The sequence below is a fragment of the Gorilla gorilla genome, chromosome 16, assembly GCF_029281585.2.
Source record: "Gorilla gorilla gorilla isolate KB3781 chromosome 16, NHGRI_mGorGor1-v2.1_pri, whole genome shotgun sequence".
Taxonomy (NCBI): Eukaryota; Metazoa; Chordata; class Mammalia; order Primates; family Hominidae; genus Gorilla; species Gorilla gorilla.
Genome location: NC_073240.2, coordinates 75,128,774 through 75,156,427, shown reverse-complemented (window position 1 = coordinate 75,156,427; position 27,654 = coordinate 75,128,774). Strand labels below are relative to the sequence as shown.

General features: G+C 53.2%; 1 protein-coding gene and 1 long non-coding RNA gene across 8 annotated transcripts in view; one reads left to right on the top strand and one right to left on the bottom strand.

Annotated features, from left to right (window-relative positions):
* CCDC33 (coiled-coil domain containing 33) overlaps positions 1–15,636 on the bottom strand; it is a 101,360-nt gene extending 85,724 nt beyond the window's left edge. For 5 of the 6 annotated variants that reach the window (XM_055363745.2, XM_063698695.1, XM_063698696.1 and 2 more), the window contains exons 1-2: positions 15,224–15,629; positions 7,781–7,944 (exon numbers count right to left, since the gene is read on the bottom strand). In XM_055363745.2, the coding sequence (XP_055219720.1) occupies positions 7,781–7,944; positions 15,224–15,244 (185 nt within the window). In that variant the 5' untranslated portion in view covers positions 15,245–15,629. Of the gene's footprint in view, positions 1–7,780; positions 7,945–15,223 lie in introns of all 6 variants that reach the window. The other variant, XM_004056491.5, reaches the window with a different exon arrangement.
* Positions 15,637–15,752: 116 nt separating this feature from the next.
* LOC129527142 (uncharacterized) lies at positions 15,753–21,333 on the top strand. Of its 2 annotated transcripts, XR_008672089.2 has the most exons (4): positions 15,753–15,977; positions 17,435–17,571; positions 19,728–19,941; positions 20,128–21,333. It is a non-coding gene; the product is annotated as an uncharacterized lncRNA (long non-coding RNA). The 2 variants fall into 2 exon arrangements; XR_008672090.2 differs by lacking the exons at positions 15,753–15,977; positions 17,435–17,571 and adding an exon at positions 18,775–18,919 and having other exon boundaries at positions 19,725–19,941.
* Positions 21,334–27,654: the final 6,321 nt, after the last annotated feature.

Sequence of the window (27,654 nt, the reverse complement as noted above, 5' to 3'; positions counted from 1 at the left end):
TCCTAGCTTATTTCTCAGGGGTATGGTGGGTATTTGATAACTGTAACCTTCTTTAACCCCCCTCTTGCCAGGATTTCAAACAATTGTCCTACTTTTAACATCTTCTTCAATTAATCACCAGAGTCAGAGCTCATCCTGTGACGAAGGCCAGCCTCAGTGTGTGACCAGGGTCAGGGCTGAGCTCAGTCTACGATCAAGGTCAAGCTCAGTGTAGGGCCAGGGTCAGGGCTCTCAGGCTTATCTAAGAAAACCAAGGATCCTTTGAGTATGACTCTAGCTGGCCCTGATCTGTGCCACCTCCCCTGTGCCATCCCAAGCCTGCCCCACATGCACAGAGGAAGCAGCGCCTTCCCCTTCAAGTCCTGGCTCTGTCCCCACTCATTAGCTCTGGGCAGCAGGCAGCCGAAGAAGCAGCTGCCAATGCTGGCAGCCCTGACTTGCAGCCTTTGGCCAAGGGTCAGAACCCCACAGGCCATCTCCTGGCTAGCCCCTTTTCCATATCTCATCCTGTCCACTGGGGCACCCCGTGCCTGTCAGTGCCACTGTCTTCCTGGTCCCTGCTGTGCTCTGACTGGCAGGTCTCTCTGTGCCAGGCTGGGTGACAGGTGCTGGGTACTGTTCAAGCCCCAGGGCACTGAGCCAGGCCTAGACCAGTCATGGGACACCCTGGGCCTGGAGACTGGCCCAGTAGACCTGGGCACAGAATCTGTCTCGGGTGGCAGAGCTGGGGTTCTTGTTGTCTCTAAAGAACTGAGAGTGTTTCCCAGGCCAGAACACAAGCCAGCCAGGCAGGCCTGCAGCAGCATGCAGGCCAAAGCTTACATCCTGGCCATGGGAAGACTGAGGCTCAGAGAAGGCAAGGACTGGCCTGAGTTCACACAGGGAGTCAGGGGCAGTGGGCCAGATGCTAGGTCTTCCTGTACCCAGCCTGGCTTCTTTCCACTGTCCTGTGGCTTTCTTCTGATAGGTCTCAGTGCCCACTGTGAGCCTGCTCAGGACTCCCCCTTCCCCCTGTAGAGCTTTAGACCTGCAGCATCTCACACTGTCTAGCACCACCATCTCTATAGCCCTTTGAGACAGGTTCCCAGGTGAGGTTTTCAGGCATTGAAAGACAAAGTAACTTTCCCACAGTCATACAGCAAGCTAGAAACAGGGCCAGATTCATTCGACGATTATTTAGTGACAGCTTCCTATGTTCCAGATACTGTGTTTCATGATAGGAATATAATGGTGAGCAAAGCAGACCTGGTGGTTGTCCATGGAACTGGCGGGGCACAGTGGAGGCGGGATGGGGAGGCACTGGCAAAGAGTACGCACATAATCACATAAAGTGCATAAGCACATATCCTGGTACAGAGTCGCATGAAAACATGTAATGAGGGAGGATTTGGCCTCATCTGGGAGATCAGTGAGGACAGCTGAGATGGGAAAAGGGGAAGGGAGAATGTTTCTGGGAATGTTTCTCAGAATGTTTCTGAGAATGCCTAGGGTGGGAGGGAACAGGGTTTGCTCAGAGAACTGAGAGATGTCCAGTGTGGCTGGAGCAAAGAGAGGGAGGTGGAGGTCGTGTTGCTGGGGAGCTGGAGGGGCCGGCAAAGACCCAATCGTGCTGAGCCTGGAATCCTCTTTACTTTGGGAACAATGGGAAGCCACTGAGTTCCTTCGGTACTATGGCACCACAGTACCCAATGGTAACCTGCCTTTGAAGGGATCTTCAGGGAGCAAGAGTAGAGGAACCAAGAGCAGTTGGAGAAATAGTGCGGTGGCCTAAGTCGGTGGTGGAGCTGGTGGAGAGAAGCAGCTCAATCCGAGAGACGGGGAGACACGCACATGACTTGGTGATGGATTGGATGAGGGAAGAATGTGATTCCTGACACCAGGATGGGGTAGGATCACATGGAGAAAGAGTACAGGCTAGAGAAAGAAGAGCCACACAGGGAGGAAACCTGAGACAGGCTAACATTTAAGGTCAGGTAGAAGAGATCAAGAGATGTGGCCATAGGGGAAGGTGGGAGAGCGGGGTAACTTGGAGGGGGAGAAAGGGCTTCAAAGGGACTGAGTTGTCATGAGGGGCTGCTGCCTCTGTGTAATAAACAAATTCACCCATCCAAACCCAAAGAATGGACTCAGAGACCCAGGGAACAGCGAAATTGAGACTTTTAACGTGGGTCTTGCAAGATTGGGTGTCTGATAGGCAGGCACACCCAGCACAGTTTCAATAAGCAATTTACCCCTAGTGCACGGGTCTCTCCCCTGGTTCCTCATAGGGTGAATACTGCAGGGTCACAGTTTTCCCAGATGTCACCTATTGATTGTTAGCTTTAAGTTTGTTTTTTTTTTTGGGGGGTTGTCTTATTGCATTTTTTGCAGCCCACAATGCACTGCAATCCTAGTTAGCTCAGGGGCTATTCAAGTTGTTTTTATTTTTTTATTTTTTTTTTAGGCGAAGCCTCGCTCTGTCACCCAGGCTGGAGTGCAGTGGCGTGATCTCAGCTCACTGCAAGCTCCACTTCCTGGATTTACGCCATTCTCCTGCCTCAGCCTCCCGAGTAGCTGGGACTACAGGCACCTGCCACCACACCCGGCTAATTTTTTTTGTATTTTTAGTAGAGACGGGGTTTCACTGCGTTAGCTAGGATGATCTCGGTCTCCTGACCTCATGATCCATCCGCCTCGGCCTCCCAAAGTGCTGGGATTACAGGTGTGAGCCACCGCGCCCAGCCTCAAGTATTTGGCTTATGACCTAAGCAGCTGGGCGGGCTGATAAAAACAGACAAAACGAGCTATTTTGCAGACTGCAGACTAATAAACTTTCATTTTAGACTAAACTTCTTGTTCTGGTGAGGGCAACTAAGCAGGGAGGGTGGGGGGCTGCCGACAAGCAGGCGTTGGCTATCCAAGCAGGGGCCTAGTATATCCGGTTTCTTCTGTAGTTTGCTGATCTAAGCTGATTTAAGGCACTTTGTCTTGGCAATGGACCACTGTATACATTATTTCCTTTACCTGAGAGATCGCAAAAGATGAGATGCCCGTTGGATGCAGGGTCAGAGATGGTGGTCACTGGTGACTACAGAGAAGCTATATTGGTGGAGAAGTGGGGTCAGATTGGAAGCCAACCAGTGGCTTAGATGAAGACAGGCTGACCCCCAAGATGAGCCAAGTGCCTGCTGGTCTGGAATAGTTTTGGCTGGAGGATGTGCCTATTACTATATGGGCTCAAGCCTGGTGCCTCCTTAAGGGGTGAAGTGGCCATGCCCCAAACAAGAGAAGCACCATCTTTGGGCCTGAACCCTCTTCAGCTCCCCACTAAGGGGATGAATGAATGAACAGTTCTGGGGCACTCTCAGGTCTGTGCTTCACTACTCCCCCTGCCCCGATCCCTGCAACTGTGGTCCTGCCTGCTAGGGATGCAGCAAACCCAGAGAGAAGGACAGAATCCAGGCTGAGACAGGGATTCCCAGGATCTCCATCCCCAACCTCAGGTGAGAGAAGATGGGATGGCAGAGGGCAGGAAACCAAGCCAGGAGACTAAGCTCAGGGTACCAAAAAACAGGGGCAGCAAAAAGATGAGAAAAAATGCTTGGAAAGAATGTAAAATTATATATAATATATATACATATTTTCACTGTTTTATAGAGGCATAATTGACAAATAAAAATAAAATTTAGATGTATTTAAAATGTACACAGTGATGATTTGATACACATATACTTTCCGCAGTGATCATCATGATCAAGTTAGTTAACACATCTGTCACCTCACAGTTACCTTTCGTGTATGTGGTGAAAACACTTAAAATCTACTGTTAGCACATTTCAAATACATAATATAGTATCTTTTTTTTTTCAGACGGAGTCTCACTCTGTCGCCCAGGCTGGAGTGCACTGGCACAGTCTCGGCTCAGCGCAACCTCCGCCTCCCAGGTTCAAGTGATTCTCCTGCCTCAGCCTCCCAAGTAGCTGGGATTACATGTGCCCACCACCATGCCAAGCTAATTTTTGTATTTTTAGTAGAAATGGGGTTTCGCCATGTTGGCCAGGCTGGTCTCAAACTCCTGACCTCAGGTGATCCACCTGTCTTGGCCTCCCAAAATGCTGGGATTACAGGCATGAGCCACTGTGCCCAGCCACAATATAGTATCATTAACTAGAGTCACCTGCTGCGTGTGAGATCCCCAGAATTACTCATCCCAAAACTGAGAGTTTGTATCCTTTGGCCAACATTTCCTCATTTCCCTCATCCCCAGCCCCTGACAGCCACCATTCTATTCTCTGCATCTATGAGTTTATCTTAGATTCCATTAAGTGGGATTATGCAGTATTTGTCTTTCTGTGTCTAGCTTATTTCATCTAACATAACGTCCTCCAGGCTCATCTGCATTGTCGCAAATGACAGAACGTCCTCCCTTTTATGGCTGAATAATATTCCATTGTGTATATGTTGTCTATATGTGGATATATATGTATACAATATATAATTGTGTGTGTATATATGACATAAGTATATACAAATATATGTATATGACGTGTGTGTGTGTGTGTGTATATATATATATATATATATATATGACATTTTCTTTATCCATTCATTCATCAACAAACACTTAGGTTGATCCTATATCTTGGCTATTGTGAATAATTCTGCAATGAATATAGGGGTACTCTTGACCTCAGATGATCCACCTGCCTCAGCCTCCAAAGTTCTGGGATTACAGGCATGAGCCACTGCACCAGGCCCAGATATCTTTTCTTTTCTTTTTCTTTTACCTTTTTTTTTTTTTTTTGAGATGGGAGTCTCGCTCTGTTGCCCAGGCTGGAGTGCAGTGGTGCAGTCTTGGCTCACTGCAACCTCTGCCTCCCAGGTTCAAGAAATTCTCCTGCCTCAGCCTTCCTAGTAGCTAGGATTACAGGTGCCTGCCACCACGCCCGGCTAATTTTTGTACTTTTAGTAGAGATGGGGTTTCACCATATTGGCCAGGGTGGTCTTGAACTCCTGACCTTGTGATCCGCCCACCTCGGCCCCGCGAAGTGCTGGGATTACAGGCGTGAGCCACTGCGCCTGGCCAGATATCTTTTCAAAATACTGATTTTGTTTCCTTTGGATATATACCCAGTAGTGAGATTGCGGGATCATACGGTAGTTTTATTTTCAATTTTTTGAGGAACCTCCATGCTGTGCTCCATAATGGCTGCACCATTTTACTGCGTATTCCCACCAACAGTGTACAAGGGTTCTCTTTTATCCACACCCGCACCAACACTTATCTCTTGTGTTTTTGAGAACAGCCATCCTAACAGGTGTGAGGTGCTATCTCCTCGTGGCTTTGATTTGCACTTCCCTGATGATTAGTGATGTGCACCTTTTCATGTGCCTGTTGGCCATTTGTATTTCTTTGTTGGAAAAATGTCTATTCGGGTCTTTTTCTCATTTTTTAAATTGGGTTACTTGTCTTTTTGCTATTGAGTTGTATGAGTTACTCATATATTTTGGATATTAACTCCTTATCAGATACATGTTTTGCAAATATTTTCTCCCATACCATAGGCTGCCTTTTTGTTTTGTGGATTATTCCCTTTGCTGCGCAGAAGCTTTTCAGTTTGATGCAGTCTCACTTATTTTTGATTCTGTTGCCTGTACTTCCGGTGTCATATCCGAAGATTAATTGCCAAGACCAATGTAAAGGAGCCTTTCCCCTGTGTTTTCTTCTGGGGGTGTTACAGTTGCAGGTCTTACATTGAAGTCTTCACAAATACATATTTTTAAAAAGCATTGAAATATTAATCATGAACAAAACGAAAACTTTCATGAACTTTCTTATGCCTATTGTGTGCTTTGTTACTGTTTATTTGTAATCAGATGTGCAGGGATATAAATTCTTTCCAGGTTCTATTGCCTCTGAGGGTCTGGATCCTCCCTCTGGGGTTCCTGCCTGGGGTTGGGGGTGAGCACTGAAAGCCCCCTTCAGGTCCTGACAGCTCGGCCTTCATTCTCAGAAGCCCTTCCTTCTCCCTTCATTTGCATCTCATTAGCACCACCTCGAGCTGGTGGCAGCTTCGCCTGTCTGGAGCCCTGGGACGCAGGCTGCATCCTGGCCCGGGCGCTGCTCCCAGCTGGAGAGGGGTGCAGCGAAGTGCTTTCCCCTCCCCCCTCCCCGCGTTCTCTGTCCCCACCCTCTCTCCCGCCCCACGTGCCGCAGCCACAGGGAGGGTGCAGGAGGACTCGGGGTGTGCCCGGCTCTCCGAACCCCCACCCAGGCTCGTGTCGCCTAGGCTCCTGCCGCGCGTTCCCATGGCAACCGGGTGATGGCGCGGGTCGCGGTGCCTGCCTAGGAGCCACACAGCCACCCAGCTCCCCGCCCCGCCGCCCAGGCCGGATTGGTGACAGTCAGGGCCTCAATCTCCCGAGATGATCGGCGATAATTGGTTTATGGAAATAGCTGAGCGGAGAAGGCGAGCTCCCTGCTAGAAACCAGCCTCCCTGCCAAGCCTGCTCCCACCACCTGTCCTTCCCTCACCACGGAAATGGAGTTGGGGGAGGGATGGCCGAGGAGCTGGGCTGGCACAAATGGGGCTTTTGAGGCAAGTGTTTCACCTGTTGCTCTCGGCACAGCTTCTACCCCCCTTTCACAGGGGGGGCCCTTGGGGGGCAGGGACTTGTCATAGTAACCAGGTGTTGGCCTCAGTCACTCCTTGGCTCCTAAGTTTGGGCTCAGGCCTATGTTGGATGCATTGTTGAGGGAAATGGAGGAGGAGATCCATCCTCAGGGAGCCCCAGAGGAGTGCATAAACCATGTTGATATAAAGTACTTCAGACCAGGGTCACCACTGCTGTGGAGCTCCAGAAGAGGGAGAGCTCAACTCTGGTGGCTGCCTGGAGGAGGAGGCTTTGAAGGCAGGATTTCAGCAGGCATTGGTGAGTGGGCTGGGGCAGGCACTCCCCAAAAGGGAATGTGGGCAACAGACTCTTGGCAGGAACTGAATGGTGCCAGTATTGGTGGGAGAGGGGAAGTATAGGGTGGCTTGGTGGGAGGCCGCCAAGGCTCCCGCCGTCTGTCTATAGAAGGTCTAGGGGTGACATGCTCCTTGGAGGGTGCTTTATAATAAAGATTGAGCAAATATTCAGTGTCCCCAGCGAAGGTTGGCTGGATGGAGATTGTGTTGCCCCTTGGCGCCTTTCTGGAAGAAGTGAGACCCGTGAGGTGGGCGTAGATGTGGCGTGGCAGGCCTTGGTGCCAGGCTGGGGAAGTGTGTACCCTGACAGCAGCTGGCTGGAGGGGGTGTATGGGGTGCATTAAAGGCCCAGAACTAGGGGAGTCCCCATAATAGAAGTGACTGGAGAAGGAGGGGAGGAGGGGAGGGTGGTTATGAGGACCCTACCCCAGGGCTGGGTATGGTGGGGTGGGGCACCCAGAAGTCAGGAGAGGCAGGTCCCAAATCTTCCCCTTCCCCAATCTGACCATCATGCCCATGAGCCCAGCCCAGACTTCTGCATACAAGGGCCCTGCCCCACTGGAGCTGAGCTGTGACCAATCCTGCCCCACTGGTGTGGGGTGGGGAGGGGTGACTCTCTGGATCCGTTGGCACCCTGTCTTCCCCAGCCCTGGTGAGCAGCTTCCCATGCAGCAGCGGAGATGCCAGGCAGTGCCCACAGCAGCTCTTCCCCTCTGGGTATGACAGTCCCAGTCCTGGGCCTTTGGGTGCTAGTATTCCAAATAGCTGTCCCCTGGTTTCTGCTCACAGCCCAACCCATCCCCTGCCCCCACTCTCACGCAGCTACTTACACCACCACATAGGGCCACGGCTCGGAGCCATCCTTGCAGGCAGGCAGGTTGGTAGCCCCATGGAGGGTGACCATGATGGTCTCCTTCCTAGAGGGAGACAGGTGACAGATCTCAGGTTCCGTGCTCTGGGAGGCGATCAGGGGCTCCTCTGGGTCTTCAGTGTTCTGTGGGGAGAGCCGGGGCTGAGTGGTTTTTTTTTTTTTTTTTTTTTTTTGAGACAGAGTCTTGCTCTGTTGCCCAGGCTGGAGTGCAGTGGTGCCATCTTGGCTCACTGCAGCCTCTACCTCCCAGGTTCAAGCAATTCTCCTGCCTCAGCCTCCACAGGAGCTGGGATTACAGGCATGTGCCACCACATCCAACTAATTTTTGTTTTTTTAGTAGAGACGGGATTTCCCCATGGTCTCAAACTCCTGACCTCAGGTGATCTGCCTGCCTCGGCCTCCCAGAGTGCTGGGATTATAGGCATGAGTTACTGCACCTGGCCCTGAGTGGCCTCCTCTGCTGCGGCACCTCCCTTCACTGCCACCCTCTAGCATCTAGCCACTCACAGCTTCTGTCAAGTGCCTGCCTCCCTCTGTCACCCTTCCGCCCACTCTGCAAGGCAGTCGCCTTGGCCCCATTTTCTCCCTACTTCTGTCTCCATCCCACGTCTCTCTCAGTGCCTCTCAGCCTCTCCCCTAGTCCTGGATCCTACCCTTCCTGCAGGATGAGACAGGCCACCTCACCTTTCAAGTCTGGTCCCACTTCTAAGCCTTAGCTTTCGCAGGTGTCCTCGTCTGTAATTCCTAAATCCCACCTGCTTTTGCAGTCCTAACAATGGGCCACCTTCTTCAGTCTATCTTGTAACCTCACCTCAGCTCACCCATCACCTCAGGTCCCTCCTGTGCACAGCACTTTACAGCTGACAAAGCTTCTCCACGTTCACGGGGGCATTCAGTGCATTACATGGAGGTGAATGCATGTGTCTGTCCCAGATGCCCCACCTGTCTTCTACCCAGGAACCTTGCGGACTAGGGAGGAAGAGGTGCCTGCCCATGCAGGGGGCTTCCTACACCAGTTGCCCCAAGCAGGGACTCAGCAGCTTAGTAACTCGTGGATTCGTGGCCCAAAGGACCATCTTAACGAGAGTTGCTGAGAGAAGACAAAGGCCTGGCTGGCTGAGGCGGTCAGGGAAGACAGCAGGGAGGAGGAGGCCTTAAAGGGTTGGGAGAAGGTGCAGGAGTGGAGTCAGGGAGGACAGGCCAGGAGCAGAACACTGGAGCGAAGGCAGCAAGCGGGAAGCGGCAGAGCTTTCCAAGGCCCAGAGGTGGCTCAGTTTGACTGGGGAGGCAGTGGGGACTCAGAGAAGACGGCAGAGCTGGGCATATAAACGCGGTGGGGTGGGGAGGGGTGTGGCCATGAGGCTGCTGTGGCTCAGGGGTGTCCTTGTCCTCCCTGGCCCTGGTCCTCCACAGGCCGGCTGGCTGACTCACCACTTCCAGTTAATCTGACCCAGATTAACCCTTGATAGGCCTCCCATGGTAGGAGGTCTTGCCTACCCTTTGTCCCTCCAGCTGATATGAGGGGCCATAGAGGGGCACTCCTGGCTCTGGGAGAGGAGCAATGGACCTCCTCAGGGTGGAGGCAGGGCCCTGAGGGGCCACTGGCAGGCTGTTCCTCATCTCTGGAAAGCTCAGCCTGTCAGACCCTGCATTCCAGGGCAGGCCCTGGTTGGGTGGGGTTGAGAACAATGTCCTATTACATAGAGAGGAAATTGAGGCCCAGACAGGAGCAAGGACCTGGGCCCTGGACGGGCTCTGGTTTTGGTGGCAGCCTCGGCAGGCTGGGTCCTTGGCTCAGAATGGCCGGCTCCTGAGGAGCCCTGAGTGTCAGGAGAGGTAGGTTTAAACCAGCTCTGCCTCTCACCACGCTGGGCCCCAAAGCCAGCCATGTTCTGAGAGTCAGTTTCCCCAGTGGGGAGATGAGGACTTGGACCGACCTATCTGGAACCTGCTCTGCTCCTACCTTGAGCCTTGGCTCCCGGAAGCCTCAGGCAGAGGGAAAGAAAAGGGCACAGTGCCTGAGGCTCTGCTCTGCCCCGAGGAGTTTTAGGAACGTTATTTCATCCATTTCTCACGATAGCGTGGGGTGCCCACCAATGGGAGCCACACACCCCCTCAACAGCTCCCCTTGGGGGTCTACTGGCCTCTCAAAGCTAACGAGCTCTGGACTCCCCTTCAAACCCCTCCTCCTGCTGTCTGCCCCAACTCGTTAATGAGTTAATGGCGATGATGTTGTTCTAGTTGTTCAAGCCCCACATCTTGGAGTCCTTCCTGATTCTTCCCTCTCTCCCTCTACATCCCTTATCCAGTTCTTCAGCAGATCTGTCTGCTCCACCTTCAAACTATATCTGGACTCTGACCCTTCTCGGCATCCTCAGGTCAGCACTCAGGTCCCAGACACCTGTATGTCCCGACTCGCCTCTGATGGAGTTCTGTTTCCTCTCCGGCTCTCCGTCCACCCCATCCAATCGCCAGAGTGAGCCTTTACAGATTGGACCCAGACCCTCTCTCTCCTCTGCTCAGAACCCTGAAGTAGCTTGCTGCTTCTCTCAGAGCCTTGCAATGGCCCGTGGGGCCCTCCAGGAGCTGGCCCAGAAAACTGACCTCATCTTGTCCCACGGGCCCTGTGGGTCACTCTGCTCCAGCCACACTGGCCTCCTGGCTGTTTCTCACACCCACCAAGCTCCCTCCTGCCTCCCCGCCTCTGCCCTAGCTGTTTCCTCTGCTCCACCCTGGGTGTCACTCCAGAACTGTCATCCCTGTGCCTTGCTCCCCTACTTCCCTTGGCTTGCCTGGTGCAGGCTGTGGTCCTTGCCTAGCAAGATGGCTAATTAGGAGGTGAGAATACATGCCCCCCAGATCAGAAGTGCCAGTCCTGCAAAGAGGGCCCCCTCTCCTTCCTCTGACTGAGGAGGCCACCCCCACCCTCTTCCAGGACCCAGCAGTGCCTGTCACCATCTGCAGAGGTGTTGATGAGGGTTGCCCCTCCTTCTCTCCCCCATGCTCCTGTCAGGGGAGAATGAGGGGAGGGGAAGATGCCCCTGCCTGGAGGTGAGGGAGGAGGAGCAGCCAGAGTGCTGTTCCCTGCCCTCCTGGGTAGGCAGCTTCCTCCCATATCCACCCTCATGCAGGCCACCATGACCCCCCACTCCCCAGCAGCCTTGCTTTCCTGGTTTAGTGGCACAGGAGTAAGGCTGGCAGCCTTGGGGCAAAAAGACCGAGGTTTCAACTTGGCCGGGTGTGGTGGCTCACGCCTGTAATCCCAGCACTTTGGGAGGCCGAGGCGGGCAAATCACTGGAGGGTGGGAGATCGAGACCAGCCGGGCCAACATGGTGAAACCCCATCTCTACTAAAAATACAAAAATCAGCCGGCTGTGGTGGCACGAGGCTGTAATCCCAGCTATTCGGGAGGCTGAGGCAGGAGAATTGCTTGAACCTAGGAGGCGGAGGTTGCAGTGAGCCAAGATGGTACTCCAGCCTGGGTGATAGAGTGAGACTCCAACAACAAAAAAAAAAAAAAAAAAAAAAGACCTAGGTTTCAGCTCAGCTCTGGCCCTACCTCTCTGTACCACCTCCCTGAGCCTTGATTTTCCCACCTGGCCAATGGGAATGTCTGGAATAGTTTGTGATTCAGCCTTTCCAGTGGTTACTGTGCCTGAAGTTCCTGCAGTGAGGCTGGGAGGGGTGATTCATGTTCCTAGATGGATTCACCTTGCTGTGAGGGCACAGGGCCTCTCATGAGCTCCCTAGGGCCATGCAAGGGAGGGCCCAGGAGCAAGACCATTGTCCAGGGGCTCTCATTGGCTCCCTGGCAGCCCCAGAGCCCAACTAGGCATCTGCAGACCCGGCCAGGAGTCACACCGGCTCCTCCTCTATCTCCCCTGCGCCTCCCCTCGGGGACAGCCTTCCCTTCTGGGAATAAAGCTTGCAGGAAGTTTGGCGAGAACTGTTGTGCTTCAGTTCTGGGCATGAGGCCAACTGCCAGGCTGGCGCCTCCTGGTGAGGCCTGCAGGCATGTGCCCACTGGGCAGGCTGGGCCCAGGGCCAGGGAGGCTTGGGGCCAAGGGTAAGGCCAGAAGGGGGATGGTGGGCCAGGGCTGCTAACCTCCTGCTATCCCTTTTTTATTCCCATGTCTGGATGGGAATCTGCAGGCTTCCCTCAGAGATGTCCTGCATCAGAACCAATGTCCTCGATCCATCTATTACCCCTGGCCTGCACTAGAGGATTGATGAGGGAACAGAAAATGCACATACTGAGTTACACGAGTGATAGTGAACTGGGGGTGATGGGGCACCCCCCCGTAACTCTCAGGTTGCACAAACCCATCTGTAGGGGTGTGGTGAGCCCTGGGGAGGGAATTCATGCCTCCTCTTGGCTGGGAGCAAAGCTGGATGCTCACCATCAGCTTCTCAGGCTCCCTCTCACTTAACCCACCCAACACTGCTAGGGTGCAGAGATCAGCAGGCAGCTTTTCCAGGCAGGGGTTTGGCCAGTTTACCTGCCCAAGGCCACACAGCCAGTGGATGAGAGGCTGGGCTGTGAGCACCGAAGCAAGCCTGATTCCAAAGCTCAGCACTCTCAGCTACTCCACTGGGCCTGGCAAGATTGGAAGCTGCTAACTCCAGTGCCCTTATCCAAACAGACAGGCAGCCTTGCCCTCAATAGGCCAGGATTAGCCAGCAGATGTTGCAGGGGAACTAGGACTGCCCATCACTTAGGGCATTTTTGGATCCATGTGCTGGGGGGAAGGGCTGGGGTGAGAGGAGGAGGTAGGAACAACAGGGAGTTAATGGTCCTTGAATTCAGCTCCCGCGGGTGGGTTGGGGGGTGCTTAACTTGGTTCTGGTGGGGAGAGAGATGGAAGGAGACAAACTCTTCCACCCACTCCTCCCTCTCCTCCAGCAGCCTGGGAGGCCTGAGGAGCTGAGCCCAGTTCTGCCCTCTAGAAGGGCCGTGTGTCTGAAAAGTCACACCAGCTGGAGTGGGGCTGGGCTGGGAGGCAGGGTGCCTGGCTGCCCGGATCTGTCATTTGGGCAAGTTACTTGACTGCAGTGGGGCTATTTCCCAGCAGTTTCACAAGGACTTTCAGTTAAAAATGGTCCCCCATGTTCCTTCTAGTTTCAACATCTAAACTTGCCTGAGAGTTATGGCGGCCAGGGGAAAGCTCTTTCACAGGTGAGGAAGCACACTCAGAGAAAGTAAACCTCTTGTATGAAAGCACACAGCTTAGCTAGTGAGGCCAGGGCTGGAACTGGAAGCAGGGTCTGTCTGACCCCACACTCTTGCTGTCTCTGCTGTGCTCTAACCATGCTTCCTTGGATGTGGATCCCTTCTCTGCTCCACAGTGGATGCCCCCTTGAACTCATAACCTGAGTATCCACTGGTGGCAGCAAGAGGAATTGTGTTCTTTGGAGCAGAGAAGCATTCCAAAAGATGACACAAAAGTCAGAAATCATTAAAAAAGGATAGGTTTGATTACATTTTAAAAATCTATACTAACTTCTATAATGGTCCAAAATGCCCTGCAATACAAAGAAAAGAAAAAAAGGAGAAAATGTTTGCTACATATTTAAAAAAGGATTAATATCACTAGTATACAAAGAGCACTGAAACCTATAAACATTATCCAATTTAAAAAACATGAACGGGGGATTCACAAAAGAAGAAACACACAAATATGTATTATATATCCATGATGAGCATCCTTTTTTTTTTTTTTTTTTTTTTTTTTGAGATGGAGTTTCGCTCTTTGTTGCCCAGGCTGGAGTGCTGTGGTGCTATCTCGGCTCACTGCAACCTCTGCCTCCCGGGTTCAAGCGATTCTCCTGCCTCAGCCTCCCGAGTAGCTGGGATTACAGGTGCCCACTACCACGCCCGGTTAATTTTTGTATTTTTAGTAGAGACGGGGTTTCACCATGTTGGCCAGGCTGGTCTCGAACTCCTGCCTTGGCCTCCCAAAGTGCTGGGATTACAGGAGTGAGACACCGCGCCTGGCCAACGTCCTTTTATTTTTGAGGCAGAATCTCACACTGTTGCCCAGGCTGGAGTGCAGTGGCGTGATCTCGGCTCACCGCAACATCTGCCTCCCAGGTTCAAGCGATTCTCCTGCCTCAGCCTCCTGAGTAACTGGGATTACAGATGTGCACCACCACACCCAGCTAATTTTTGTATTTTTGGTAGAGATGGGGTTTCACCATGTCGGCCAGGCTGGTCTCAAACTCCTGCCTCGGCCTCGCCAAGTGCTGGGATTACAGGTGTGAGCCACCACCCCTGGCCATGATAAGCATCCTTATAGGCGATTCTACCCAGCTATCAAAAGTGCTTCTCAAAGCTACCAATCAAAGCAACCTTGGCTCCTCCTCAGGACTCCCATGCACACTCCCCAGATCCCCAAATCCAGCTCTATGGGGCAGGTGGGGACCAGCTGGCAGCTTAGGGTGCCAGGTCAACCTGGTGCCTGGTCCTGAGTGTGTGGCATTACAGAAAGAGGCTTAATGGAGAGGGTGGAGTCTGCAGGGGGTAGGGGGGCAGCTGTGGGCAGAGAACATCAGGAACCAGAGACATCAAAATCAAGAGTAATAAAGTGGAAATCACACTAGGGCCTGGGCACCCCCAGCTATTTGGCTTATTCAACCTGAGTGTAACTACAAAGAGGGTATCCCCCATTTGCAAGTACCTGTGTGCCTTTGATCTCAGCTCCTTCTGCTATCCCTGTGGGTAACACCATCTAGGGCAGGGGCTGAGCCTTGCTAGTGAGAGGAAGGTAAGGGGTCCCTTACATTGAACTGTTTACAACTCATCACACTGAGATTCTAGTCCCTTCCTGACAGAGCCCTGCTGCTGGGCCACAGCTTTTTATTAAGCACCCACTATGTGCCAGGCACTGTTCTGAATGCTGGGGATACAGCGATCAACAAAACACACAAAAATCCCTTCTCTTCAGAGACCCAAGCATCTGTGTTCCAGGACAGGGGCCTAGGCCCCAGAAAATCAGGGCCAGGGATTGGAGAGCATGGGGGCAATGGGGGCATCAGGGTTGCCAAGCCAGCAGCCTGGGAATCTCCTGGGAGATCTTGGACAGGGGTAATGAACCACCTCAGTGGGCTCTCAGACTGTGTGACCCCAGCAACAAGAGTGCAGAAACAACCAGGTAAGGGTGGTCAGCATTGACAACACCTGCAAGTAGACTGCATTCCAGTTCCCGTGTGGCCCAAGAGTATAGGGCAGCTAACCCGGGAGAGCCACAGAGACCACCTCACTCCCCATTTCACAGCTGTGAAAACTGAGACCCAGGAAAGGGAAGCTTTTGTCATGATTAAGGAGCAAACAAAACTTTGAAGGAAGGACTTTGAAGGAGGGACAGATTCATGCAGGTGTGTGGCCCCTGCCCCTGGCCTTACCTTTTTGTTTTTCAGTCCCATCCTCTTGAGGCCAGGAGTGTCTGGCCTTGTTTAACAATCTTGGAGATGAGCACTTGGTATTAGTGGGTGATCAGGCATCAGTCCTGCCCAGACAGCTGGCCTGGGAGTCTTGGAGTCCTTATGGGTAGTAGACAGTATGGAGGTCAATGTGGTCTCAGGGGTGCCACACACCAGCCCTGGGGCCTGGATGTGGGGGGAGGGGGAGGGTGGCCAGGTGGGAGCAGGTCCTGGATCTCTCAGCAGTGAGATGGTCTGTGGGTGGAAGGGCCTTGGGGGTTGAGGGCCATGGCCAGCTGGACAGGGTCAGCAATGAGGCAGTTGACTCTTGGCACCCCTGGGACGGTGGAGAGATGGGGCAGGGGGGCCCTGTCTCTGCCCAGGCCTGGAAAACAGTGAGCTCTTCCACCTAGCTGGGTCACCTGGGCAACATTGTGTGATGTCACAGGGCAGGGCCGAAGTCACACAGGCACCTGTCCAGGTGCAGTGAGCTAGAATGCAAAGCCCTTTTCCCTGTTCCTGGAGCTGTGTTCCACCTGCCGCCTGGCACTCAGGCCTCACCCTTCCTGCTCTTGGTGCCTCAAGTAGTCTCCACCAACCCTGTGGTGTGGCCAGCCCCATGCTGCTCAAGCTGCAGCAAAAGAGGAAGCCAGACACTGCTCTCAAGAGTGTTGCAGCTTGATCGGTAAAACAGCTACTTCTGTTGAAGAATCTACCAGCCATCGTGCCTCTTTGGGTACCTATAGTCTTCCATTTATTTGATAATAATAAACACAAACTTCAAGAGGATGGTTTCTTCTTGGAGGGTGGGTGGGAAGATCGGGGAGAGAAGAGGGTAAGAGCATACATTCTAAACTTTTGGGTTTTTAGATTGCATGGTCAGTTAACGGAAGTTCGTTACATTATTGAAAATAAATTATAATTAAACAATTAAAGAAAGCCATGATGGGTCAGTGATGGCACTAGAGTATGAACCAAAGATTATGGTTCAGTTCTGAGCACTGCAAGAAATTATTACAAAGACAAAGTATGTCTTTTAATGGAGCATTTGCTGCACGCCAGGCAGGGTCCTAAGTGCTTTTGGTGAGGTGAGATGGCAGAATGAAGAGAGACTAGTCCTTGGCCTGGGGTGGAGGGTTGCTCTATAGAGAGGTGAGGTCTGAACTGGGCTTCGAAGAATGATCAGAAATCCTGGGCTAGAAGAGGAGGGATTTGGGGTACTGGGCAGTGTTCAGAAGTGTTTGGGGGGCCCCTGTGGCCTGCCTCATTTCTACCTATTTTGGGCCCCATGTTGGAGATTCTTTTAATCTGGCCGAAGAGCAGGACCAGCCCGGCAGCCAGGAGGCAGGAGACTCCTGCTTTGCAGAGGCCTCCCAGCCTCCCTCTCTACCCCCACTCCAGAGAGAGCAGCAGCAAGGATGTGGTTCTCCCCAGTTTAGAGACAGAAAAACTGAGGCTTTGCTTTTGATTAGAACTGAAAGGACCAGCCAAGGTCACCCAGACACTGGTGGGGGATGGTAGTCAGGAACCCCACTCCTAATTTTCTCCCCGTCTGGGCCTGCCAAGAGTGGTACTCCTGGGGCTCTGGGGCTGGGGGCCTGACCAGGAATGGCCTGGCTGTGAGCACTGTGCTTTATCTCCCTTGTGGGCCAACATGTCCCAGCACAGGGTGTATGTGTGGAAAGGTCTCAGTGGCTGCTCCCCCAGTCTCTCTAGAGCGCATCTCCCCCAACCTCTCAGGCCTGCTTAGTCTAGGAGGCTAGGACAGCAGGTTCAGGGGGTGGGGAGCCATTGCTCCTTCTCTAGCAGCAGGACTGAAGATGCAAGCCAGGTGCCTAGGAAGCAAACTTTAAGGAAGCGCTCACTCTCAGGGCTGTGTGAGTGCTCCGCTCCCGACACAGAGCCTCACATTTTGCGCCCTGGCCACCTTGCCTGCCTCACTGTGGTCCTTGCCCTGCCCTGCAGCTCTGCCTCAGTCCCCGGGGCTCTGGGCTGTCACCCAGCTACCCTCCTTGGCATCTGAGCTTTCTGCCTCTGCAGCCACGCCCCTGCCATCTTCCTGCCTGGGAAGATAATGCGATTGGGCACTGGTTCCAGGCCGTCTGGCTCCAGGGTGCAAGCGGGCCCTGTGCACTCAGCAGCCACCAGGAGGGCCCTTCTACCCCCTGACTTGCTGGTTGTTCACCTCCCCAGACCAAGGACCCCTGAGACACCAGCTCCTGTGCCTACCCTAACCTCCCCCGAGAGCTGCTTCCTCCTCACCTGTGAGAAGGCCTTAACGGTAGCATGAGCCCAGCTGCTCTACCTTCTCCTCCCCTTCCTCCAGCAAGGTGAGCTCTATATCCCCAGCCCAGAGAAGTGGGCTTGCTCCTCAAATGTCCAGGGGCCAGCCCCAAGCTGTGATGATTCAGGGAGATTCCAGGGTGAGGGAGAGCAGGGAATGATTAATCTCACAGCTAATAGATAACTGTGCCCACCCCCTACCCCCAGGAGACAGCACTTGGAGCTGTATCACTAGGAGGGGCCAGGGGTTAAATGTGGCCACTAGGGAGCCCATAGTTCTGGGAGGGGCAAGCCCCTGAGGCTGGATCTGGGGCTGGCTCTTGGGGAAGGAGGGATCTTGCTGGCCGGACAGCAAGAAGAATCTGGGTAGACAGATGTGGCTCATAGTCAGCCCTGCTTCCTCATGCCATGTCTGGGGTCTGGAGTCTGAGGAAGCAGCCTGTGAGGACAAACTACCCATGCAATGAGACTCAGGGGAGTGTGTCTGTCTTCCAGAGACGCCCCCCCTCCTGACTTGGCCTTTCCTTCCCTGTGAGTCCTGTCCCACCCCCACATTTGGGCAGCTGAGTTGGATGAGGTGGGAAATGTAGGCAGTGTGATTTTGTAGCAAATGGCAGCTCAAAGCTGTGTGATCTTGGGCAAAATGTTAACCCTTTCTGAGCTTTGGTTCCCATCCTTATTCAGTGAGGGAATCAGGGCTGCTCTGTGGGCTGAATGAGACCACGCAGGTAAAGCTCTTAACACGGATAGTTATGAGCTCCAGGCATGCTCGCTTTTCCCTGCTAACCAACCTTGGGCTTGGCAAGTTCTCTCTAGTGCAGCTCTGGGTGGCAGTGACTTCAGTTTAAACCCAGTTCAGCACCTTAAGGGGTGGGGTGTGAACTGGCCTCAAGGGGCCCAGTTAGAGCCCTTGTGGAAGCACAGGGCAAAGCCAGCCCTCCAATCTCTCTGCAGAAACTCCTGAGGCTGAGCCTCATAACTTATATGAGTTCAGAGCAGCCCTCGAAGGTCCTGGCCAGCAGCCGGTGGATTCAGAGTGGGGGACCCTCTCAGAGTTTTCCATCCTTCAGCCAACAAGTCAGGACCTGCTGTCTACACCACTGGGGCTGAGGGTGCGTGGCAGTGGGAGCATAGAGACCCTCTAAAGGAAATGCTTCAGTAGACAACAGTCAAAATAATCAAAGGAGGGGCAGGGACTTGCCCTGGTCCCACACCCCTGCCTCATGTTTCTTACATACCAGGAGTGAACTTGCAGCTCCAGAAGCAGCACACACACAGGAGGTGTTGCTGTGGACCAGGAGGACTGAACACGTTCAGAGCAGGAGATAGAGGGGTCGAGGAAGGCCTCCAGGATGAAGGGCCTTGAGCAGGACCCTGAGAACACATTGGATTTAGGTAGGAAAGGGGACATTTCTGTTGAAGGGCTACCTGAGAAAGGTGCGGCCATGGGCGTGGGCCTGGAAGCCGGGAACAGAGAGGGGATAGACAAGAGGGCAAGTGGGCCTGGGATGATATCTGGTCTGGGTGGGTGTGAAGGCTCAAGCGCTGGTGGAGACATGCAGACTTCACCCCATGGCCATTTCTCACTTCTCTGGCCCATTCCAGTGGGGGAGAACTCACCAAGTCCAAAGTTGGTTAGCAGGGAAAAAAGCAAGCACGTCTGGGGGACTTCACTGTCCGCGTTAAGAGCTTTACCTTCATGGTCTCATTCGGCCCTCAGAGCAGTCCTGATTCTCCCACTGGATAAGGACGAGAACCAAAGCTCAGAGAGGGTTAACATTTTGCCCAAGATCACACAGCTATGAGCTGCCATTTGCTATAAAATCACACTGCCTACATTTCCCACCTCATCCAACTCAGCTGCCCAAAAGCAATGGAGAAAGAGTGATAGGGAGATACGGGGGAAGGGGCAAGAGTCAGGAAAAGAGAAGGCCAAGTGTGGGGGCTCTGGGAGAGAGGCACACTTTCCTGGACTCTGCCTGGCAGCCAACTCTCCATACAAGTGCCTTTCCAAGTTATGGTCATTGTTCCCTCTTGTCTCTTCAAACCTAGGAGTCAGGGAAGGCTTCTCACAGGTTCCAGCCCCCAGGGCGCTGTAGTCTCCCTCTTGTTTTTCCTAAACCCCACCCTCAGTATTATTAATAGTCCCTTTATTAAACTCCCCTCAAGCTCCTGAATTTGAATGCCTTCTTTTTCCTAGCAGGACCCTGGCTGATATACCTGCTGTGTGAGCCCCTCTCCATGGCCCAATCTCTCGCCCCGCCTGATGTCCTGGTATCACTGCTGTCATCGTCACCACCAGCCCCTTCACACCCCCAACTTTTAGTGAGCACTTACTGTGTGCCAGGTCTCATGCCAAGAGTTGACCTGCGCCATGTCATTTCATCCTCACGTTTACACTCCCGGGAGTTATTGCTGTGAGTCTTTTCTTTTTCTTTTTGAGACAGGGTCTCATTCTGTCTCCCAGGCTGGAGTGCAGTGGCATAATCTCAGCTAACTGCAACCTCCGCCTCCTGGGTTCAAGTGATTCTCCTGCCTCAGCCTCCCCAATAGCTGGGATTATAGGCATGCCACCACGCCCGGCTAATTTTTTGTATTTTCAGTAGAGACAAGGTTTCCCATGTTGATCAGGCTGGTCTCAAACTCCTGACCTCAAGTGATCCACCCGCCTCAGCCTCCCAAATTGCTGGGATTACAGGCGTGAACCACCGCACCTGGCCAGAGTCCATTTTTAAGGTGAGGACACAAATGCTCTGAGGGAATGGACTTGCCCAAGGTCACACGGCTTTGAGGCAGCACAGCTGGGATTTGACTCCAGGCCTGCTGGCTCCAAAGTCCGAGATCATAACCACCAAACCACGCTGCCTTTTCCTTTCACTCTGGAAAAGGAGTCGCAGCTCTCCTTTCCTCTCTCCAGAAACTGGGGCAACATGAAAAATTCAAGACCAGAGATGAAAACACCTGGCCTTTTGAATGAGGCCAGACCAATGGCTCTGTGGCAGTGCAGCCTGCAGACACTGGTGTCAAAGGAGATTGAGGTGGTGTGCCCCAGAGGCTCAGCTGGGCATGGCTGGCCGGCCCCCATAAGCAAGGGCAGAGCCAGGGGGCCTGGAGGACATCACTTCTATCCAGCACAGAGGGGCTGCAGGGCTGTTTGACTATGAGGACTGGTGGGGTCATAACACCCCAGACTGTGACTCTATCACTAATGTAGCTCACTCCCATTTCCAGCTAAGCCTGTCAGATGCAGGCTGCCGTCTTTAGGGTCTGCTTGCTGAGTGGGCCAGGGTGGGATCCTGGAGGCTCTGGGGGCTTGCCCTTCTGACCTTCCCCTGGTTGCTTGCTGTGCAGAGGTGACTTTTATCAGCTCAGTAAACGGCTACTGGGCTAAACCCTTGTGTATCTGTGTTTTGTCTCAGAGCAGACTTTGTGATAGTCCTGACCCTGTCTTGCTGCACCTGGTTCTCGTGAGCTCTGGTCACCACCAAATAGGCAAAAAGATGTGGCAGCAAAGAAAAAAAGCATGATGACTTGGAATCTGTCAGGCCTGGTTCTAACCCTGGTTCTAACCCTGGTTCTGCCAGGCACCGTAGTGAGGGTTTGGGCAAACGTCCTGATCCCTCAGAGCCTCCCATTCCTCATCTGCAGAGCAGGTCTACCAGCAGGCTCTGTGCAGGGTGGTGGCGAGGATTAGATAAGAGAATGGATGCCTTCACATGGTAGGCAGCCCCACAGTGAGCTTTCCCTCACACTTACACCAATGTATGCCAAGACGGAGCACCTCTGGCCCAAGCTTTGGCAACAGGAGACTTGGGGGTGACGAGTAGAGTGTGATGTTCTCGTTGTTGGACAACGAGGCTTCCATTTGCTTAGCAGGCATGTTTATGGATTGCCATGTTGAAGGATTCCTCTTGGCATTTGGCAACCAAAGCTCTCGTTTGGGGCAGCCCAGCTCCCTCCATCATGTCATAAATCACTTTGCTAAAGATGCAACGTTGCTTTTGGGCATTTTTCTTTTGAAAAATCAATAACTCATTTAACAAGGGACTGAATAAAGGAGGGAGCAATGAAGCTGCCTGCCATTTCCTTCCATCAGGAGGGGCAGAAGCAGTGCTCTGCCAAGGTTGGGTGGGGGGTCTACTCAGAGGGCCGAGAGGCCTTGGGGTGGGGACAATAGGTTCAACCTGTTTCCAGCAAACCTGTGTCCCCTCACCCCAACTCTTCCAACCTCCAAATCTGACCAAGGCCCTCCTCTGCTTCAAAAAACACCTTAGTAGGACCCCATCACTGCAGGGCACCCCTGCCAGCCTCCTGGTCTGCTCACCCCTGGCCCTCACACCCACACTCCAGCCTCATGACATGCCTGTGGTCCCTGTGAAGGAGCAGTGGTCTCTCCAGCCTTCAGGCCTTCACCTTTACTGTTTCATGTGCCTGGGCCGTCCCTCTTCCCCAGCCAGCCTGAATAATTCAAGACACAATTGAATTGTGCACAACCTGCACAAAGATTCGCTGCAACCTTCCCCCACCCCACCTCAGGGACATCAGATCCACAGCCCATGGGCCTCCCCTGCCCTGGCTCATGATCCACTGTGGGCTTCTCTGGGACAGGGTCTATCTTCCCCAAGGGCGGGGACCATGTCCCCAGGGCCCAGCATGTTGCCTGGTGCAGAATTGGCACCAGATGGGTGCTTGATGTATGAGTGAGGGATGACATTTGTGTCAAGTATCTTCCTCCTTCCTGCTACTTCAGCCTGGGACAGTGATGCCTGCTCCCCCAAACCCTCCCTCTCCACAGTCCAAGCCCCCAGTGCCTTCTCCCCTTGCTAGGGCATGCACGGGTGTGTATAGGAACCTCATAATAATAGCTAACAGTGAGCACTATTCTGTGTGTTTTACACACGTTAACTCAGTCCTCACAATGACATATGAGGTAGGTGATACTATTGTCCCCACTTTATTTTATTTTTATTTCTATTTTTTGAGACGGTGTCTCAATTGTCACCCAGGCTGGAGTGCAGTGGTGGGATCTTGGCTCACTGCAACCTCCGCTTCCCAAGTTCAAGCGATTCCCCTGCCTTGGCCTCCCAAGTAGCTGGGATTACAGGCACCTGCCATTACGCCTGGCTAATTTTTGTATTTTTAGTAGAGACTGGGTTTCACCATGTTGGCCAGGCTGGTCTCGAACTCCTGACCTCAAGTGTTCTGCCTGCCTCGGCCTCCCAAAGTGCTGGGATTACAGACGTGAGCCACTTCCCCCAGCTTGTTCTCCCGATTTTAAAGATAAGAAAATGGAGGCAAGCTTCAGACTTAGGCCACCTAGCTGCAGAGACTGTGGCCTTAATCACAGCACTCTCCTTATTGAGGTGCTTGTGGGGAGCCTGGGGGTGGGGGTGACAGCCTTGGGTACCTCGCCCACTGGACAGGGCCTCAGGGTTGGCTCTGCAGCCGGGATGCGCCAGCAAGTCCGAGGGGCTCCAATTACAGGAAACTGCTCACTCAGGCCAAGTCAGCCCGGGCTCCCTCCCTCTCAGATTCCCCGCTCAGCGCCCGCCACCCTTCGCTCACACCACCCGTCATCTCTACCAGAGAGCAGAGCCTCTGGCCCTAATCTCATTTGAGGCCATGAAATCGCATTTGCAGCGTATTAATGCAGCGTGGAGCTGGCCCGGCCCCTGCCTGTCTCCTGGAAGAGAGGAGCCTGGAAAGCAATCCCACGGGGAGGCGTCTCCAGGAACACCCGCCGACAAAAAGCAATTATGCTTTAAGAGGAAGATTAAAATAATGTCTACAACCTCCCCGCTCCCATGCCCATCCGTGAGCTCCACTGGCCCAGTAGTGACTCAAGACCAGGCTTCCGGGTGGGGTAAGGAGTGGGGGCCCCATGGCCCAGCCCCTCAACTGCTCCCACAACCACTGGCTCCCCAGAGAGCTTCCAAGTTCCCCAAAGAAGCCACAGTCTCTCCAGCCCCTGGGTCTTTATTCAAGCTTTTCTGTCCAACCCTTGCCTACCTGGCAAGCTGCCATTCACCCAGCGTCACGAGAATGGCCAGCGTTTTGTGAGCATTGGCTATAGTCTTTAAATTTACTACACATTGAATTCAACAGTCCTCCTGGCGAGTGTTGTTATCATCCTCATTTTACAGATGAGGAAAGGAGGTGCAGAGAGGTGAAGTCCCACAGCTGGAGGGGGCAGAGCAGGATTGAAACCAGAGCCCATCACTACTCTCCTCTCTGCCTTTCTGCCCTGATCAAATACTTTCCACCCCTCCACTGCGCCTTCAGCCTCCATAAGGTGGGTCCAGCTGCTTCCCCTTCTATACCCAGGGACTGCAGTGCTCTCCCCGTGGTGCTCCTGTCTTTCCAAGAGCTCTGAGAGGCCAGGCCTGGCATTGAATCAGGGTTCAACAAATGCTTCCTGCATGGAGGAATCAGTAACGCCTCTCTGCAGAGGTAATGGGGTGGAGATGGGTGGCCCATCCCCCCACCCCCGCCTCCAAGGCTGTGAATCAGGGTGGCTTCCAGGCTGCCTGTGTTCTGGAAGTCTTTGGAACCCCCTCTCCTCCGAGACCTCTTGGACTGCACTGAGGCTAGAATGTTATTTAATTGTCACAACCACATTGCCAAGTAGGCATATTATCCCCCTTTTACAGATGAGAAAATAGTCAGAGAAGTAAAATGACTTGCTCAGGAACACCTATTGCAAGGCAGACCAGGAACCTGAACTCAAGCCTGAGTCCAAAGTTTGTCTACTGAACCTTCTTGACTGTAACTCACTGTCACTTCTCAGACAGGGTGGAAAGGCCTTAATTATGGGCCAGGGCTACTTATGCAACACTTTTTTCTAAGTGTCATTAGCCAACAGCAGTGGTTCAGGGAGTTTGCTCTGGGACTCTGAGCCACTGACAGCCCCAACTCCATCCCCAGCCTTGCTCCCAAACCATTCAGTGCAATAAATGAGCACTCATTGTTGGGGCCAGTGTAATACCAAGTAACCTGTCTTGGCAGGACTTGGTGTGATTTGGGGCCACCAGTAAGAAATCTCCTCCCTCAAAGTGCTTCCCCGTGATCTTGTCACGTGCCCAGAAAGCCCAGCATTAGTGCTGCATGGGCTGAGGAACAGCTTGCAAATGGGCTAAGGAACAGCTTGCAAAGTGTGAGTCTCCCTGGGAAAGGATGCTGTTAGTCATTCCCACCTGTGTGCTGACTACTGGCTCAGAAAGACCAAAATATATGGTGGAGATCTGGATTCCAGCTTGACCTTGCTAGTGACTGCCTTGGGCAAGCTGTCTATCTCCTCTAGGGGCTCAGTTTCTTGCTTCAGAAAATGGGCTCTATCAAGGTTACCGTGCCTACCTCTCAAGACCAGTATGATGCTCCAATGGGCTCTGCAGGCTGCCAAATGTGATATGAGTTCCACCTCTGCCAGCCTGGCCCAGAGCAGCCTCTGGTACAGAGGGGATAGTACAGAGCTCGAAGTACTCAGAGATGGCGCCTCCTGTGCATTCCATTGGCATCCCCTGCAACTCCCTACCACCTCCATCCTACGAACCAGCTCTCTCCACCTCCTGTTTCCCCCCTACTTGCTTGTCCCTCGAATACCTCCACGCCTTTGCTCACACTGTCCTCCACCTTTTTTTTTTTTTTTTTTTGAGATAGAGTCTCGCTCTATTGCCCAGGCTAGAGTGCAGTGGTGTGATCTTGGCTCACCGCAACCTCTACCTCCCAGGTTCAAGCAATTCTCCTGTCTCAGCCTCCCGAGTAGCTGGGACTACAGGCACATGCCACCACGACGGGCTAATTTTTGTATTTTTTAGTAGAGACGGGGTTTCACCATGTTGGTCAGGCTGGTCTGGAACTCTTGACCTTGTGATCTGCCTGCCTTGGCCTCCCAAAGTGCTGGGATTACAGGCGAGAGCCACCGTGCCTGGCTCACCCTTGAAAACCATTCTCCCCACTCTCTGCTGGAATCCCACCCCACCATAGAGGCAGGGTGCAACTGTCTCCCTGACATTTGTGGGATGGGTTGTTAGCACCATGCAATTTCCCAATCTCTTCCTCACTTGAGCAATAACTTCCTTGTTAGTAGGTAGGACTCTGTCCATCGTACAGATGAGGAATTTGAGGCCCAGGGAGGTAAGGGACCTGCTCCAAGTCATAACTGCTCATATGCAACTGGGAAATGAGGTTCTAAACAAAGTCTTCTGACTGCCAGCAGAACTGTCTTCCTCCAACAGACTGAGTCCTTGACGACCACCCAGCTCATGCCCACCACTTCCTCCACAATCGGCTTGCAAAGTGATTGTTCCTCAACTCCTCCTATTTCCTCTCCCTGCCCAGCCTGGCAGCTCCCTGAAGGCTGGACATACAGCAACCCAGTTTACTGCTTGGGAAAGTGAATGAATGAATGAATGAATGAATGATCATCACCTCAGGCTGAGGGAGGTTGGACCTTTGGAGCCCAGGGCAGGCTGTCAGGTCCAGGTGGAAGAGGGACGTCCCACACGCATTCTCCATCTTCCCTGGGAAGGGGCCTGGTACCTGCTGGCCTCAGCTGCTCCTGACCCCAGGACTCTGCAGAACTAGCCCAGGACCCAGGCTGGGGGTGGCTGGGCTGGCCTAACAGCCCCACCCCTCACCAGGGCCAGGGTGGGCTCACTGGGTGCTGTCAGCCTTCCTACCCTGCTGCTCCCCACCCTAATCCGCTGTCAGAGGTATATTAAAGATGGGTTTCACGCAGGGTTTTAATCTCACCTCATATATCACATATGCCATGTCCCCAAGTCCCTTTCTCACCTGGTGCTGCACTTGGGGTTGTTGTACAGAGATGGAACCAGGGAGACGCAGGAGATCCAGGGAGGTGCGAGTCTGTGTGTGGGAGGATGTGTGCTTCCCAGGCATGCCCATTGGTGTCTCGGGGTGAATCTATCATTGGGATGGAGGTGGAGGGTGGGGGGGTCTCTGCATGTTGAGGATGCTGGAGGTCTGTGTATATTCACGTATGTGTGCGTGCGTATGTGTCCTTGTGTGTCGCAGCATCCATGAGGGTGGATGGAGTTGGGGGTGGGTGGAGGGTGTTCAGGAGTTGGGGGCACATCCACTTTCCATGGGTGTAAGGTTAAGAAAAGGCCATTGTCACTGGGCCTTCCTGCACATTATGCCCGCTTCCTTCACTGTGAAGATAATTTCTGGAGATGAGAAGGCCACCACATTTCCCTTCCATGAAGCCCATCAGCTGCTCACTGGGGCTGGGGCTGGTCTGGTTGGGAAGACATCAGAGGCAGGCAACCCCTTCCTCTCCATCTCCCCCCACATCATTCTCTCTCTCTCTCACACACACACACACAGACACAGACACACACAGACACACACACACACACACACACACACGCCTCCAGGAGGTGTGAGTCAGCGTCAGCCCCTGGCTGGGGTGAGGAAAGGCAGAGATGAAGGAGGACAGCAGGGCCATCTGGTGTGTTCGGTTACAACAATCTGCTAATGGAGGCTCTTCCCAGACTAGCACCCAGGCTGGGCTGGCCTTCTCCACCCTGCAACCTGGAATCTGGGCCCAGACACAGTGAGACTCACAAGCTCCTAACACCCCTCCCTTGGGATACTGGCTGAGCAAGAAGGAGCAATCCTATTTTCTAGGTGCAGAAACCGAGGCCCAGACACATCCTCTTTGCCCAATACAGACATCCCAAGTCATTACTAGAACAGCAGGAATTTATTAACCACTTACTGCAGGGCAAGGCTAACTGTACACTAGCTAATTTCATCTTGCCAGCAATAAAGGGCACAGGAATTGCTCTCTCCCATTTTACAGACGTGGAAGTGGAGGCTGAGGGAAGTTATATAACCTGCACCAGGTCAAACGCTGCTAAATCAATGCCAGAGCCCAATCAGCATCCAGGTCCTCCTGACTTCCATGCACCTGCCTCTCACCCTAAGCTGGTTGAATCCCAAATCTCTCCCATCCTCTACTCTGCTGAGTTCTAGGCACAGACCCTGTTAGGACCCCAAAAGCATATATAGATGACATGGAAATCTGGAAGCACAGGGGTGGACGGACAGGCTTGGGCAAGGACACAAATATGGGACTCCCCCAAACTGTGCAATTTTGAGTCTCGTCC